The following is a 15,634-nucleotide window of genomic DNA, read 5'->3' as shown; positions in this document are numbered from 1 at the left end:
CAGTATCCATAAACATTTAGGGATGAAATTACTAAGATAAAAAATCCTTATAAAACAGTTAAAACCTTTGGTTTACAGTACAACTAATTCCCTTTAGCATAAATTCTAAAGTGAGCTATCAGAAGATGATGCAAACTTTTACTACAGTGCACAAATGTAACAGCCACCTTCACCATATAATCAGAACAAACCTTACCACTTTGGTCTTTGGTGCAGCTGCAGCCCACTTGGTACCCACTGATTGAAAGGCACACTGTGCCTCAAGAAAGACGTACCAGCGCTTAGTATGGACTGGAGCCTTGTTTTGCTGCAGTTGTTCTTGCCATGCACTACTGTCTGTTGGGAAACAAATTTTGGTTTTAAAATTGTAACCTTATAACTAGAATAGCTGGACTTCTAGTAACATTCACTTTTTAAATGACAACGTGGATTAAAAATAGGCTGCACCATTTTCACATCTCAACCAGTTGTGAAAAATGATACTTCTTTACCATACATAAACTGGGTAAAAACAATGCATTTACTTTAGAAGACTCTGCAATCTGGGAACCTCTGTATACCATCCACCTCCATATTAGAGAATTATAGAAACTAAAGCCACTGGTGATATGGCCATGCCTCCCCCATGCATACAATAGTTTAACTGAATGCTGAACTTATGCAGTGAAAGCACACAAACCGAGCAAAATTAGATTGCTCCCTCTAATAACAATGCAGTCTAATTAAACATTTTTGTACAACAGTGGTTCTCAAACGTTTTTTCCCCACGGACCACTTGAAAATTGCTGAGGGTCTTGGCGGACCACCTAATGATCTTTCCAAATGTTGTTTGTACCATTAGTTAACTATTGTAAAGCACTTGGAATAAAAGCGCTATACAAAAAACCTTAATAATTAAAGGTTTTTTGTTCTACAAATAAAAGCACACACTCATATTTTAATATCAGGAGTCTTACCTTTCTAATGTGATGGATGTGCCCTCTCTCCCTTGCTGCTGCAGCAGACCCTGAGCTGGGGCTGGGAAGGAGGGGGGTCTCTCCCCAGCAGCTGCAGCCTTGGAGCTGGGGAAAGTTGCCTCTTTCTCTGCCGCCGCAGCCCTGCATGTCCCAAATTCCCCCCAACCCCTCTTTTCACCCCATTGCCCCCTCTCACCTATCCCCATATTCTCCCCAAGGCCACCACTTCATCTTGCACGTGCGTTTTCTCCAGGGTACAGGCCCTAATTAGTGGAGCCACGCTTGAGTGGCTCCACTAATTAGGTGGATGGCCCTTCATTCTGTCATGTGCAGCCACCCAGGCGCGCACCTTAGAGGGAACTATCCACGGATCAGCTCAATGAGTGGTCCGTGGACCACAGTTTGGGAACCTCTGCTGTACAAGAGTTGAGTGATAATGTACACCCTGGTTAGAGAGTCAGATGCAAACTTTTAGCCTAGAGTATATTTTCATATCTGAGAAGAAAAAAACAAAACAAAACATGAAAAACTGATATTTTAATAGAAAGACTGAAGACGCTCTTAATTACAAACCACACCATAATTTTATATTTCTTAAATATCAGTTATGTTATCAAAAGAAACAAACCCTCATGATTGTCAGATCTTACTCCTACAAAATTCTCCTTATTAAAAATCATTGCAGAAACCGGAGACTAAAAGGAAACAGATTTTAGCATTGTATCACATTGCAAACCTGTGAGAACAACTGTATAATACCTCTTAGTACAGCCCAGACACACAAATCTGCCAGACTCAGGGAGTTTCCAACCAAGTAGGTCCTCAGAGACAGACAGTGATTAAGCTCAAGGACTGCTGAACCAAACTGGGCACGGGTAGATAACTTTGTTGCGCTGAATTCCAGCCAATGGTCAATCTAATTTTAAGGAGCAAAGAAGTCAACATCATATTTAACATACAAAAAAACCCTTTAAAGTTATAGAAATTCTTGCATGAGAAAGTGGGTAGTAGTATTAAACACATGGCTCTGAATATAAAATCATACAATCACAGAAGTGTAGGACTGGAAGGGACCTCAAGAGGTCATCTAGTCCAGTCTCCTGCACTAAAGGCAGGACTGCATAATATACTCCTCAGGGAATTCTGTGCCACTGTGCATACACAGAATTCATGTGTCCTGCAGATTCTTTTTTCCTTTGCAGAAAAGATATTTGCCAGAAAGGCTCTGCAGTTACAGCTTTCACCTAGCAGGGGTGCTGTGGCAACAGAACAGAGGCAGCAGGCTCACCGGCTGTAGCAGTCAGCAGTCAACAGTCAACAGCGAGAGAGCAGAGGCTGTGTCCCTCACAGGGCCAGGTGAGGAGGCATGGGATATGGGGGGTGGGGATGGGGTGAGGGAGAGAAACAGAGAGCAGGGTACACAAGGCTGCTGGGGGTGTGTGTCAGACTGGGGTTCAGAATGGCTATTGGGGGGGAAAATAGACTGGAGCAGAGGCTGAATAGGAGTGGGGGTGCAGGGCCACATGGGGATGGTTGGCTGAGTGAGGGTGTAGAGCCACATGGGGATGGTGTAGGAGGAGTGGCTGAGTGATTGGGAAAGGCTAGTGTTCAGCCATGGTCTGCATGAGGGAGGTTCCTTAACTCCATAACAATCCCTTCCTCCTTACCCCCACAAAATACATGTTCCATACTTCTTCCACCCACACCCAACAACTCTCCGGGTTCACTCCCACACTCCTTCCAAGCAATTACTTCCCTCTCCATCAACTCCTCCATTACCCCCGACTCCCCCCAGCCATTGCACTGCTTCTGAAGGGTGCCAGAAATATTTCTGTATTGTAGTTTAAATGAATTACTCAAAGTTCTGTATTAATATGCCTAGTAAGGAATTTGTCAAAAACATTTCCTGAATCTTTTTTGTTGTCTGTATTGTTACAGACATACTCATTGACAGGTATTTCGAAATAAATCATCAAAATAACTGAAACTGGCGTGATTATATTGCGTTACCTTGGCAAATAAAATATGCAGAATTTTAAAATACTGTGCACAGAATTTTTAATTTTTTGGAACAGAATTCCCCCAGGAACTACAACAAGACCATTCCTAACAAGTGTTATTTGTTCTTAAAAATCTACAATGATAAAGATTCTACAATCTCCCAAGGCAATTTGTTCCAGTTCCTGACAGCTAGAAGTTTTTCCTAATGGCCATATAGAACACTAACTGTAGAAGCTCCTAACTCACAATATTGGTTCAGGGATTATTCACAATTTTAGCAATATGGATACACTTCTCTGTGAACTCTGTGTATTATATATTTAAAGACAATGTTTGCCGTCAGACTGAATTTAGACTGGTGTAACTCCATTGACTACTATGGAGTTACTTCAGATTGGGACAAGTGCAATGGATAGAATCTGGCCACCGATTTCCAGCAGTCTGAGATTTTGCCTTGGTCTAAAACATAAAATGACTTCCATGCTTTTGACTATACTTTTAGATTGCACATTACAAAAAAAATGCCACGATACTTAAAAGATTAATAAAGAGAATTCAAAATGTTCATATACTGTCATGAATCTAGAGTTACTCCTTAGCGTTACGGGACAGTATTCTTGTTCCATTTGATTCCATTCATTCTTCCTGTCTGTATATTAGTGACATTCTGCACCACCCTCTCTCCCCGTCTGTTTTTCCACTTTAAAAAAAAAAACAAAAATACACCAGTTTTTCCATTGTATTCCCAACTTCCTCCTCCTCTCCCACCCCCACAAAAAGTTTACTCTGAGAAAGAAATAAAGACGTCCAAATTTTAAAATCTATTTCAAGCTGTAAAGGCCAGATCCTCAATTGGTGTAAATAGACAACTCCATTGATTTCAATGGAGCCATGCCCATTTACACCAGCTGAGGATCTAGCTCTAGCATATAAACTTGATACCTCAGTTGCAAAGTGTCTCTTAAAATCCTTCTAAATCCATTCCATATGTACACGGCAGTAGGAATTCTTCCAATAGCCAAGCTGACGTGGAAGGCACAGACGTCACAGGACTATAAAATTCAACTCTCTCATTTACAGTTACATTCTAAAATATTCCCACCACAAACGCAGCTGTCTTAACATTACTCAAAGCCCAATTTTATTTTTGAAAAAAAAAAACAACCCAATACCTGGGAATTAAATGTATTGTATCAAAGTTACTGACCTTGCAAATGTGTTTCTGAACACTTAAGTCTTGCACATATTCAAAGTTCAAGTTCTAATTTGGGTTAGGAAGTTAGCTTTTTGTGGTTAAATAAATTATAAACAATTAAAAATTCATAAGCAACATAATGAAGCAGTACTACTCTCTTACATGAAAAAGTAGGCAATTGCCAGGGTTGAAGATTGATCTCCTTTGCCTAAAAAGAATATTGTAGGGTGGGTGTGGTCAAACCCCTAATAACCCTACACTAACTCAGTCAAAATGATTCTGTTACCACTATCAATCTCAGGCACCTAGCTTAAAATTCAACATATGGTTCTTCTGGGCTGAAGCCAGGAAAAATTCCTCCTCAATTCCACATCATACCAAGTCCTGATAACTGTAATAACTTCATTTTGTTAATATAAATGAACAAAGATAACTAAGAAGGATCTTTTTGGGTTATGGAAACTTTAGATTCATCTCTAGGCTTAATTTTGAAGAAATTTTGGAAAATTTAGGACTCTAGGGGAGGGAATCCTGCCAACTTGGCAAATGTCCACCCAGGGTCCCAGACCAGAACGCAGCCTGCATGGCTACAGTATGGAGACTGGGAATCATAAGCAATATTTAGCCTAGAGCTCCATGAGGCAAAAAAGAAATGATGTGGTGGTTGGTTGGTTGGTGTAAGAATTTGTGAGATCTCTATAAATAATTGTGCATAATTCACCCAGCAGCTCTGATGGAGGCCACTAGCAACAGCTGTGTTAGAAAAACAAATAGTACACAGAGGAAGTGATAGTATCAAAACTGAAGAGATGGAAAGAAAGAAATGTACACCTTGTCAGAGACCAGCATGGTTAGGAGCCATTGTGACTAATTCTACCATGGATGTGCGTAGTCAGAGGCAGTTTCAGAAAAATGTAGCTTCAGCAGCCCAGGTAGTTGGACCCTCATAGAAAAATGCTGCATCATTCAAGGGCTATGTAGGTAAATCCCCAAAAGGAGCAAAAATGCAACCACATGAAAAAAATCAAGTATGAATGGTTGTTTCTCACCTCAGTGTGTTCCAGGAGATTAGAACCATATAGCCCTGCGGAAGTGGCAACTCTAGCCAGATAGCGAACTATGGAATTCACATCAGTGAACACAACATGGCTATAAAAACAGAAAATTCAAGATGAAGTAACTTATTACTAGCAGTTTAGTGTCATTACACATAAATAGTTCTAAAGAGTCCACACGAACTGCAACACATTTCTAGCTGAAGCAGTGGGCATACAGCTACCAGAACAATAAGACACCTATCAATGGGGCATGTGTCATCCTCCCCTTCCAGCTGGTCACACTATAAACCATTAAGGAAACCATTAACATAGATCAAATTTGGGGGGGGGGGGGAGAAGAAAAGGGGAAAAAATAATTTACTTTAACTCACAACGAAATACTAGGTAACGTTCTTCCCAGCTGTCCCCCCTCCCCCAAAATAATCAGAATGCAGAGGTACTGCCTAGCCTCCTGCACCTAAGGAGTTAAATCAAGTTTTGCTTTCCCAAGTTCCTTCCTTGGACACCTGTGCAAAGAGGACTTTAAAAAGGGCTGCTGGAAACAAAAGAAGAGCCTCTGGAGGTATGCAGTGGTCCCTTCCCAGGCTTGTCTGTTACTCATTTTGCTTCTGCAAGGTGGCTACATTTATAAAGATTCACTCCTGCTGAACAGACTTTACTGCCTATGATTGTATTTTTGTTTCTACTCAGTTTTCTTATGAGCTTACATCAAATTCCAACAGAATTTACTTCTCTCAATATTTTGCCATTCGTACATTTGTTACATGCTGTCCATAATGGGAGAAGAATTGTACAGCCTACAGTTTATTTTTTATTTCTATTACAACAGTGCCTAGAGATCCTAACTGAATTATGGCACCATAGCACCAGGCGCTGTGTACACATGGATTGAGAAGGCCATTCCCATAATTACAATCTAAATAGCAAAGAGACACAAAACAATTATGTGAATTGCCCGAGATCATGCAGCAGGTTTGTGGCTGCCTTTAAACAGTTAGCCCTAGCTTGTTTGAGATCCCAGTGTAGATAATGACACCTCTCTCCTTCTACTGATGGGACTATTGTGAAACTTCAAAAACAAGGCAGCCATCTGACAAGCACATTTGTTTCAATGGTTTATCCTCTCCACTCACAATCACTGGACCTTGCCCATTGTCCGGATTTTAGGGCTTCTTAATTCAAAACTAACGCATTTCGATTTTAACTGTAAAGAACATTTTCATTAATATTCACAGAGCAGCTCTGGAAGTTATTATTCTCCCCTAAGCAGCATAACAATTACCAGTCTTTTCCTATAGTTTACAGTCCCGATTTCCACAATCTTGTAAAATTAGTCATTTTCATTATCAAAGCTACCATTTTTTTCTAAATGTGTATTAAATGATACATGAGAAAACTTTTAATGTTTTATTTTACTGGTTATCCGTGCTTTAATTATCTACTGCGTGCACACTGCCGTTTGGTATAGATGAAGACTTTCAAAAAAATATATGTTGGATTATTGCCCAGATGTTTCCCTAGCTCAGAGCGGGGAGCCCAGAGCCTGAGAGGCAGACGGGCTCTAGCTGGAGCCCTCCACCTGCCCCAGGGTGACAGCCTGAGCTGTGAGCCTGGCTTTCATATCAATTTCATGGCTCCAGCCACGAAATTGACAAGAATGACAGCCAACAGCCCACACAAGTAACCCACAGTGTCTACACAGACACTGCATCACCCTAACTACACCAACCTAAGCACATTATGTCCACGTAGTATGGCCCTTACGTCGGTGGGAGCCCAATCTTATTTTTGAAAAAGGCTGTAGTGTAGACACTGACATAATTAAGTCAACATAAGCAGCCTTATGTCAACCTGACTCTGTAGTGTAGACCAGGCCTTAGTGAGCTTGACCTTGATTCCTTGAACACTCCAAACTCCCACTCATTTCAGTGACAGTTTTGAGTGCCCAATGAATACATGATTGAACCCACAGAGACAAACAAACACCAACAGAAGAAAAGAGGCACACTAGGTGTCTCAGATTTCTTTATATTTCTATATGTACTTGCAAACAGAGATCAATGTCAGAGAAGTAGCTTTATACATCCTGCTATGAGAGAGGTTCATAGAAGACATGCAAAGTATTGCTGATTTGATATTTTGGTTTCTACTTCAGGGCACTGCAATTTTACATCTTCCTGTCTAAACTGTAGACTGGACCCAAGATTATTTAAATAATTTATAAGAAAAACATAGCAGTGGTCAGATTGATATAGGGAGTTAATCAGTCGCCCACATATCAGAACTGAATATTCAAATCCTGATATCTGATCTGGAGATCTTTTGATTTATTAGCCATGGTAACCAGTCTTTAAAACAGGTTACTCCACTGTTCAGTCTCATGAGATTTATAATATTAAAACTGACAATGAAATATCTGAATTCAAGGTTTGGTAACTCTCCCCTCCAAAACTTCTAGACTCCAGGATAAGGAAGTTCAATTGGTGCATGATCAAAAGCAAATTACAGCATCTACGAATGTGCAATAAATCCTGTTGCTATATCATACTGGGGTCAGTTTCTGAAACAGAACTTTTCAACTGAGATTGCCAAGTACATATGCACTTACAGTATGCTTTCTCCAACAGCAAGTCTGCCTGAAATAAAAGCAGTAAAAATGTTTTCTACTGCTTTGCAACAGTCTGCACTAACAGTTTACTTTGATTAGTAAGACTAGTGAACAGAATTCTGAACACATATGGGGAAAGAATCCTGACATGTCCTGACCATGGTTGCAACATTTTCAATTAACAACAAATTTTTGTTTTAGAAAACAATACTTTTAGGACCAGACCTCTTCAATTTCCCTTCCTTTGGAGAAAGAAACCATGAATTTAGATTTTTCTTTCCAACTGGTTGGCAGGTAGCTCTGAAAGTGTCAGCCTATCAATAGCATACAGAAGACCAGGTCCATGCTGATATTAACAAAAGCAATGAGAAGGAATTCTATGGAAAGTGACAGGAACTGACTCAGCAGAAAACCAAAAATCCTTGAGAAGGAACGGGGAGGAGATTTGTGGCACTGTTATAAAAAATTACACGTCATTTGTACAAAAAGTTGCAAAACCATTCTGTGCAGCGGGAATACAACAAATATCAGTCTCTTTCCCTCCAAGAATATCACCAAACAGAAATTCACATGCTAGACTGACTATATTTTGCTACCTATGAAAAGAATCTGGGATCTTAAAACATTACGCAAAGTTATCAAGGTTTAATAAAATAAATATCTTAATTTCAAACTGAATCCAGCTGGTAACCTTACCCATCAAAACACTATTTTATATCTTAAGTTGCATGATACTGTTCAGCTTATTGTTTGAAAAATTCGTTATAATCAGATTTTAACTGCATTTCAAAACATTCCTCTTAAGAAAAAGCAAGCTTAAAACGCCCCCTGTTCTTGAAGAAAGGAAGTTGTTACTACCAATGATTTTCTGGAAATCGAAAGTCTGAGATGTCCCAGGTGAATTTCAAATTGTGCTAAGATAAATTAGTCCCTGCTCCTCAGTGTAATGGAATCCATTTACCAAGAGCATTAGCCCAAAGATCAGTTTAGCTGATGCTTCTCAGATTACAATTACCATTTTAAGAGAGACCCCTGTTACAGGAAACAAAATTGTAAAGATGACTATACAGATGGACAGAGATGAAGGTTTATGCAATCTTGACAGATGAAATGACCCCTCAAGCAAGAATAATAGGAAATAGCAACCATAGCAAGACTTGGCAGAATGTATTTTCACATAATTTTAACAAATATTGATATTTATTTTAAGATTTTTTTAAATTTATATCAATTTAAATATTCACAGTTGTGAATGAGTTTTTAGCAATTTTTCTGTTTTTGTTGATTTAAATTTTCACAGTTGCAGGAAATTATGGGGGAGGGTCAGACAATAGTTACTTAATGACAGACAGATTCTAAAAGCAAACGCTTTATACCCATTAAAACACAAATTGTCAACATCGCGTCTAAATATACAAAGTAAATATCCTTAAATCACCTCTAAAGCCTTAGGTTTAAATTACTTGTTCAGTGTGACACAGGATGCCAGAGGTATGGAAAGATCCCATTACTCCTGGGTTCAAGGCCAGTTCTTTAAGCACAAGACCATCCTATAGAATACTATGCGATCACTGTAACTGAAAGCTTTATCACTCATCTGTTTGTCTCAGTTGTTCTTAGTAGAGGCTGGTATTGATGAACAGCCCCTTTTGAAAGATCCTTTAAGGCAACAAGCCTGATACAAACTTAACTATGGTACCACTCTAGTGCATCCATAAGTTCATGCCTACATGTGGGATATTTCTCCAACTATCAGATAACCTGCATTTATGTTGCAACTTTGACCTTAGATGCACTCTGGTCTAGAGTCTCCACTGAAGCACCTTAAACTTCCAGTCTGTTAGCAGTTTTCCACAGCTGCACTAATACGATCAGATAAAAGTGGGAATGAAAATTTATACTTAGCATAGTAAGCAATGGACAAGTGACAGTTTTAAAGTCCAATATCGTGTTAAGTTTTAAAACCAGAAGCATGCTTGTCGCACAGGAGACCTGCATGTCCCAGATTTCTACAGGTACAATTGTCTATGATGTCGGACAAGATGGTGCAGCGTGACTTAAGTCAATGGAGTTGTATCTGCAGGACATGTAGCCCTGTGTTTCTATCCTTGGCAGGTCACGCGGTATTAAGTCTTAAAATCCTTAACTTTACAATTTAAAGGAAACCAGCTTGAAAATATTTAGAACTTATTGGTATTATTTTTTCCTGTTAGTCCAAGAAAACAAAAAAAGCATATGGTTTAGAAGGGGGAAGGATGCAAAAATCAGTGTCAATAAAAAGACAACGTTTGCTAAAATATCTTCTGTCTAGAAGATGTGGCATAAACAAAATATGGGATGACATGCTATAGAGTTAAATGGCACTTTTTTGGGATGACACTGTGGCTTCCCTTCTCATGAGTGATGTGGTCAACCCAAACTTATACCAATAAAATTCTTTACATACCATCACATGCACATACACACACACTTGTGCTGTATATACATTTATACAGACACTTGTTTATCACAAGATGGCTACCACTATGAGAATTCACAGCACATGGAGAAGGTAAATGCTTTAGATAATACAGTGATGGGCACCATACAAAAAGCTAGAGTACAGACTAAATATTTAAAGTATGTGTACATCACAAGCAACAGAGGTCTCTCAACCTTTCTTTAAACATTTCCCCACCCTGTTATCTTTCCATTAGAAGATGAAAACTATTATAAAATGTAAAAATTGCAACTGTTTGCAAAAAAATATACAGTGCAATGATAGTTTCAGCACTGTTCTTTTTCTCCCCCTGCAAAAGATTACTGTCATCATTACGTCAATTTTAAAAAGTGCTGACTCAAAGCTGATGGCAGAGATGCAAAGTCACTTACTCAGATACACGAAGGATGGTCTCTTTGCCTTCTTCAACCAAAATTTTGACATCATTTTTCACATGCTCTACAGTTAGCAAAGCTCCTAAAAAAAGAGAAAAGATAAAATATGGCTGATCTTTCTCCTAAGTAAAGAATATTTCATAGGTTACAACATTTTTTTTATTCACACACAGCATTTGTCTTAACTGGTGCCTTCAGACTGAAAGGCGCGGCGGGTGAGGGGGAGGAATCAATGTTTTAGTCTATAAACAGGCAGCTTTTTCCTGGCAGTCCTTATGGTCTAGGAGGAAGGGATAAAAGCTGGCGTACAGTAATCAGCAGCGATCTCAGAACAGGATGGTTTTAACGTCATTTTGCTTCTCAAGGATACTGTGAGAATTCATCCAATCCCAAACCAAGCTAGAGAAGAAACTCACTCAAATTGTTTGACATGAGTAGTGCAGTCATCTACTCTTCAGCACAGACCTGCCACATGCTCTTCGTAAGAGACTTAAAGCAGCATCAGGATCTAAATACATCACTTAAAAATAGTCATGTACTCAAATGCCACTAAAGAGACTACACTCTGGAGAAAAACCATCTTGTACGATGCCTTTACACAGTAAGGTGGTACTACACCAACGTTTTAGTCTGTCATTACTGTGTACCTCAGCTACTACCGTTGGGGGCATACGGAAAGAAGAGAGACAAAAAGGCAAGGTTCATTTTTTTAAAGCAAAGACTGAAATCCTCCACCATAGGAGGAGTACAGAAATCATCCACACAATGTACTGTCAATGTACGTGGGCCCTGACCATCTGGAGACGAGGCCCTTGCCCTCTGACCAAGATACCCTCGTGTGAAGTCAACAGGCCTCCACACATGCACAAGGGGCAGCCTGTGCAGATCCAATTACAGGATCAGAGCCTTACACTGTAAAGCTCATTACAACTCTTCATTATGCACTCCACTTTGTCTGTATTTTAAGTTACAAAGGCTAGGATTAATAAATTAGCCTCAACAGAGCACTAGGAGCAAGGAACTCCCAAGCTCTGATCCCAGTTGTCAGATTCCATCTCTGGCATTAAGCTTGACACTTAATGACCCTTATCTCAGTTCTCCATCTGTAAAAATGGGGTAATATTACTTGCAGTATCTTTGTGAGAGAGGCAAGAATTAATTAATGTTTGCACACTGCTTTGAAGATGAAAAGCACTACATATGTGCTGAACTGTGTAATTAATGTAAATTATATTCATAGTTAATACATTTTTTCCATACTTCACAAGAACCATTATTAATATGAACTAGGAAAAAGTTATGACAAAAAAGTGTTTGATTTTAAAAAACAAAAACATTTTTTCCTTAAATAAAAATGTTATATTTGTAATGTTCACTGTGTTTCAACAGTAGCCATATCATAATGGCTTGTCTAGTCTTAAAATGCTGCAGTGGCGCTGTAGCACTTCAGCATACACAATACCTATGCCAATGGGAGGGGTTCTCCTTTCAATGTAGGAGATCCACTTCCCCGATAGGCAGTACCTAGCACTGTCCATACAAGGGGTTAGGTCAGTTTAACTTCATCGCTCTGGGGTATGGATTTTTCACACTGCTGAGTGATCTAATGAGTGACCAGGCCTAAGAATCCTTTAATCTGAAGTCCATACTCTAATTACAACTCAGTAGCAGCTGTCAAATACAAAATAATTCCTCAATTAATTACAATTTTGTATGGATGTCTTCCATCATAACAATACCACCACCTAACTTCATAACAGTGGTTTTCAACCTTTTTACATTTAGAAACCCCTAAAAAATTTTCCAATGGCAGTGCAGACCCCTTTGGAAATATTAGACATGTCTGTGGACCCTGAGGGGTCCATGGACCACATGTTGAAAACCACTGCTTTAGAGCACTTTTCAATCAGCACATTTTGCATATGCGGAAACTGAAGCACAGAGAGGTGAGGTGATGCCCAAGGTCACCCAGCAGGCCTGAGGCACAGCCAGGAATAGAACTCAGCTCTCCTGTGCAAGTATTCTAGCTACTAGACCACATTGCCTATCTTATCAAATGTTATTAGAAAATGCTTAGTAGAGTGAAAGTCCCTAAACTTTAAATTTTATTTTGCAAGATTTTGTTTAAATATACAGCATGTAAATTTTACATCATCTCATACACACTGCATCCCCAAATGCTTTCTAGAGTCGAATGATGCAACTTACAAAAGCATAAAGAAAAAAAAATTAAGGTTCAGAGGCAAGGCAAGAAGGGTGAAAGGCTGTTTCCAGTTGCAGAGAAGGTTCTTGCACCCACAATGATAAGACTGTGTATAGGGACAAAGAGAAGCCTTGTTTAGATGAGTAACTGGAGCAGGAAAGAGAGCAAAGAGAATGTGCCATGCGACTAGATCTTGAAGTGAACAGCCACTAGAGAGAGAAGGTGGATGAGATAAGATCTTTTACGGGACCAACTTCGGTTGGCAAGAAAGACCAGCTTATACAGGGCTCTTCTTCAGGTCTGGGAAAAGTTCTCAGTGTCACAGCCAAATACAAGATGAAACATATTGCTGAGTACATCTACCAGATCTGAAGAAGAGCTATGTGTAAGCTAGAAAGCTCACCAACAGAAGTTGAGCCAATAAAAGATTACCTCACCCACTTTGTTGCTCTAATATCCTGGGACCAACACAGCTACGCCACCGCTGTACACAGACAGTCGTTAGACACACAATGAATTTTGCAAAAGCACTCTCTACTTTTGCATATACAATGATTTGTATACAAAAAAGGCATCTGTGTATGAAAAAACTAGCAAAATCAATCAAAAGCTGGATTGAGGCCACTTCAAAAATTTGGTCTACAACATGTGAAGTAATTTAAGAAACCCAATTATAAATAGAACCTCTAAGTCAGTCACTAAATGCACTAACTTCTCCATTAAATATTAAAAACAGCTACAGAGGCAGCCGTCTATTGGCGAGAAACCACCTCAAGAGAGGCTCAGCACTGCAATAGCCAGGTTGTTGCAAGTCAGGGTTGAAATACATTAGCGAAAGTGGGGGAGCATCTCCCTAGCTCATTATGGTTGTGTGCGCATCCTGGAGAAGGACGCACTGGGTCTGGCTTTCTCCATTATTAATAAAATACCACATTTGAACAAGACCATAATTCAATCTATAACTTGCGCCCGGTTTATTTTCTCAGGTCGCTGCTTACTACATCCAGCTTTCTATTACTAGAAGGCTACCCCCGGCAAGCCATACAGATGACGTGTCGTTTCAGAAAGCTGGTGGTATTTCTGTCACTTTCTCTGCAGGCAGGCAGGCAAGACCCACTTAAGGTGCTGAGCCCCCAGTGACAGAGCACAAACCTCTTCAGCACCGTGCCCCCAACAGGGCAGACCTGAGCCGCTGGAAGGAGGGAAGGTGGGGGGGGGGCGGGGGGGCCGCCCTGCGGGCAGCTTTGGCCGGAGGATCCAGTGTGCCAAGGAGACATCACCAGCCCCCCTCCCGCGGCACTTCCCTTTTCCCCCTCGCTGCCCGGCCCCCAGGTCAGCCCCACCCGAAGCAGCCACGCACCGCAAGTGCCGGGGGAGCCGGGCATAGGGCTCAGCTCGGGCAGAATGAATCAGGCCGGGGGAGAGGGGCTGAGTCCCCCGGGGCCCAGGAACCGCCTAGCTCCGCAGACCCGAAAGGGTCAAACCCGGCTCCCCTCCGCCCGTCTGTCTGTCGGTCTCCCCGCCCCCGCCGGGTTGAATGGAGGAGCCGGCGCCCAGCGCCGCATGATGCAACATGGCGGCGGCCCCCGGGGGCAAGGGGCCCCGAGCCGGGCCAGGCCGGACCGCGCTTACCAAGCGGGGGAACCTCCGAGTTCACCGTCAGGCTCAGCGCCATCGCTGCGCTGCCACCGCGACCGGCTCCCTGGGCAGCCAGAAAAGGAAGGGGGAGGCACGGGACGCGCGGCTGCTCAGCGAGGCTGAAACGGCTCCTCCCCCTTCCAGGGCCGCCCTATTCCCGCGGGGGCTGCGGCCACGGGGCTGGGCACCGCCTCCCTCCGTCACTTCCGGCGAGGGGGGGGGAGCCCGTCGCCCCTCCCCCCACCCGTCGGGTTGGTGTTCCCTCCATACGGCCCCCCCCCGGAAACTGGTTGGCAGGGAGGGAAGGGTTCTGCGCTCCTCCAAGGCCCCCGGGGGCGGCGCTGCTCGCCCAGCTTTGTCCTGGTGTCTGTGCCTACGCGGAGGAGCGCTGGCGGGCGGGGTTCCCCCTCCCTGTAGTTAATCCTCCACTCTCCGCCCGGCGGCAGCTAGGCCCAGGGCAGGATACGACGAGGGCAGGTTGCCATCGCTACGCCTGGATTTTTCAGGGCCCGAGAGCCGTTGCTATGGCAATGTACGTGCCCAGGGAGCAGGCCAGGGCCTAGGCCGCCGCATACAGGGACCCTGCCCAGGGGAGGCATCTCGGCCTCTCACCACAGCTGTGGCCTGGCCTGGAGCTGACCGGGGCCGGGGAAAGGAGAAGGCTGGAGCCTTTCGGCGGGTGGGGGCGCATTTTTGAGTCTTTCTAGGCAAGCAGAGCCCAGTGTAATCAGTGGGAGGAGAGAGCGTCGCCAACACGGGACTCCAGGAGCTGGGGCTTTATGGAATGTAGTGTGAGATTCGTCCCCAGGCAGGAGTTTGCCTCCACAGGGAGGCTGAGCTGCTGCCATTGGTTTAAATATAAAAATGAAAATAATTTTTTCCTTGCTACTGCACCAGTTCCAGCTGCTGCTGAAGCCCATGAAGCAGGGGTTTTCAAACTTTAATACTGGTGACCCCTTTCACGTAGCAAGCTTCTGAGTGTAACACCCCCCCCCTTATAAATTTAAAACACTTCTCAAAATATATTTAACACCATTATAAATGCTGGAGGCAAAGCGGGATTTGGGGTGGAGGCTGACAGCTCGTGACCCCCCCATGCAA

General features: G+C 42.2%; 1 protein-coding gene across 8 annotated transcripts in view; it reads right to left on the bottom strand.

Moving 5' to 3' along the window:
- EPRS1 (glutamyl-prolyl-tRNA synthetase 1) overlaps nt 1–14,868 on the bottom strand; it is a 60,728-nt gene extending 45,860 nt beyond the window's left edge. For 7 of the 8 annotated variants that reach the window (XM_038394249.2, XM_043511741.1, XM_043511739.1 and 4 more), the window contains exons 1-5: nt 14,528–14,745; nt 10,690–10,774; nt 5,202–5,301; nt 1,716–1,872; nt 197–336 (exon numbers count right to left, since the gene is read on the bottom strand). In XM_038394249.2, the coding sequence (XP_038250177.1) occupies nt 197–336; nt 1,716–1,872; nt 5,202–5,301; nt 10,690–10,774; nt 14,528–14,570 (525 nt within the window). In that variant the 5' untranslated portion in view covers nt 14,571–14,745. Of the gene's footprint in view, nt 1–196; nt 337–1,715; nt 1,873–5,201; nt 5,302–10,689; nt 10,775–14,527 lie in introns of all 8 variants that reach the window. The other variant, XM_038394252.2, reaches the window with a different exon arrangement.
- Nucleotides 14,869–15,634: the final 766 nt, after the last annotated feature.

This window comes from Dermochelys coriacea, chromosome 3, assembly GCF_009764565.3.
Source record: "Dermochelys coriacea isolate rDerCor1 chromosome 3, rDerCor1.pri.v4, whole genome shotgun sequence".
Classification (NCBI taxonomy): domain Eukaryota; kingdom Metazoa; phylum Chordata; order Testudines; family Dermochelyidae; genus Dermochelys; species Dermochelys coriacea.
Note: the sequence above shows the minus strand (reverse complement) of the source record. Positions and strands in the feature narration are given on the sequence as shown.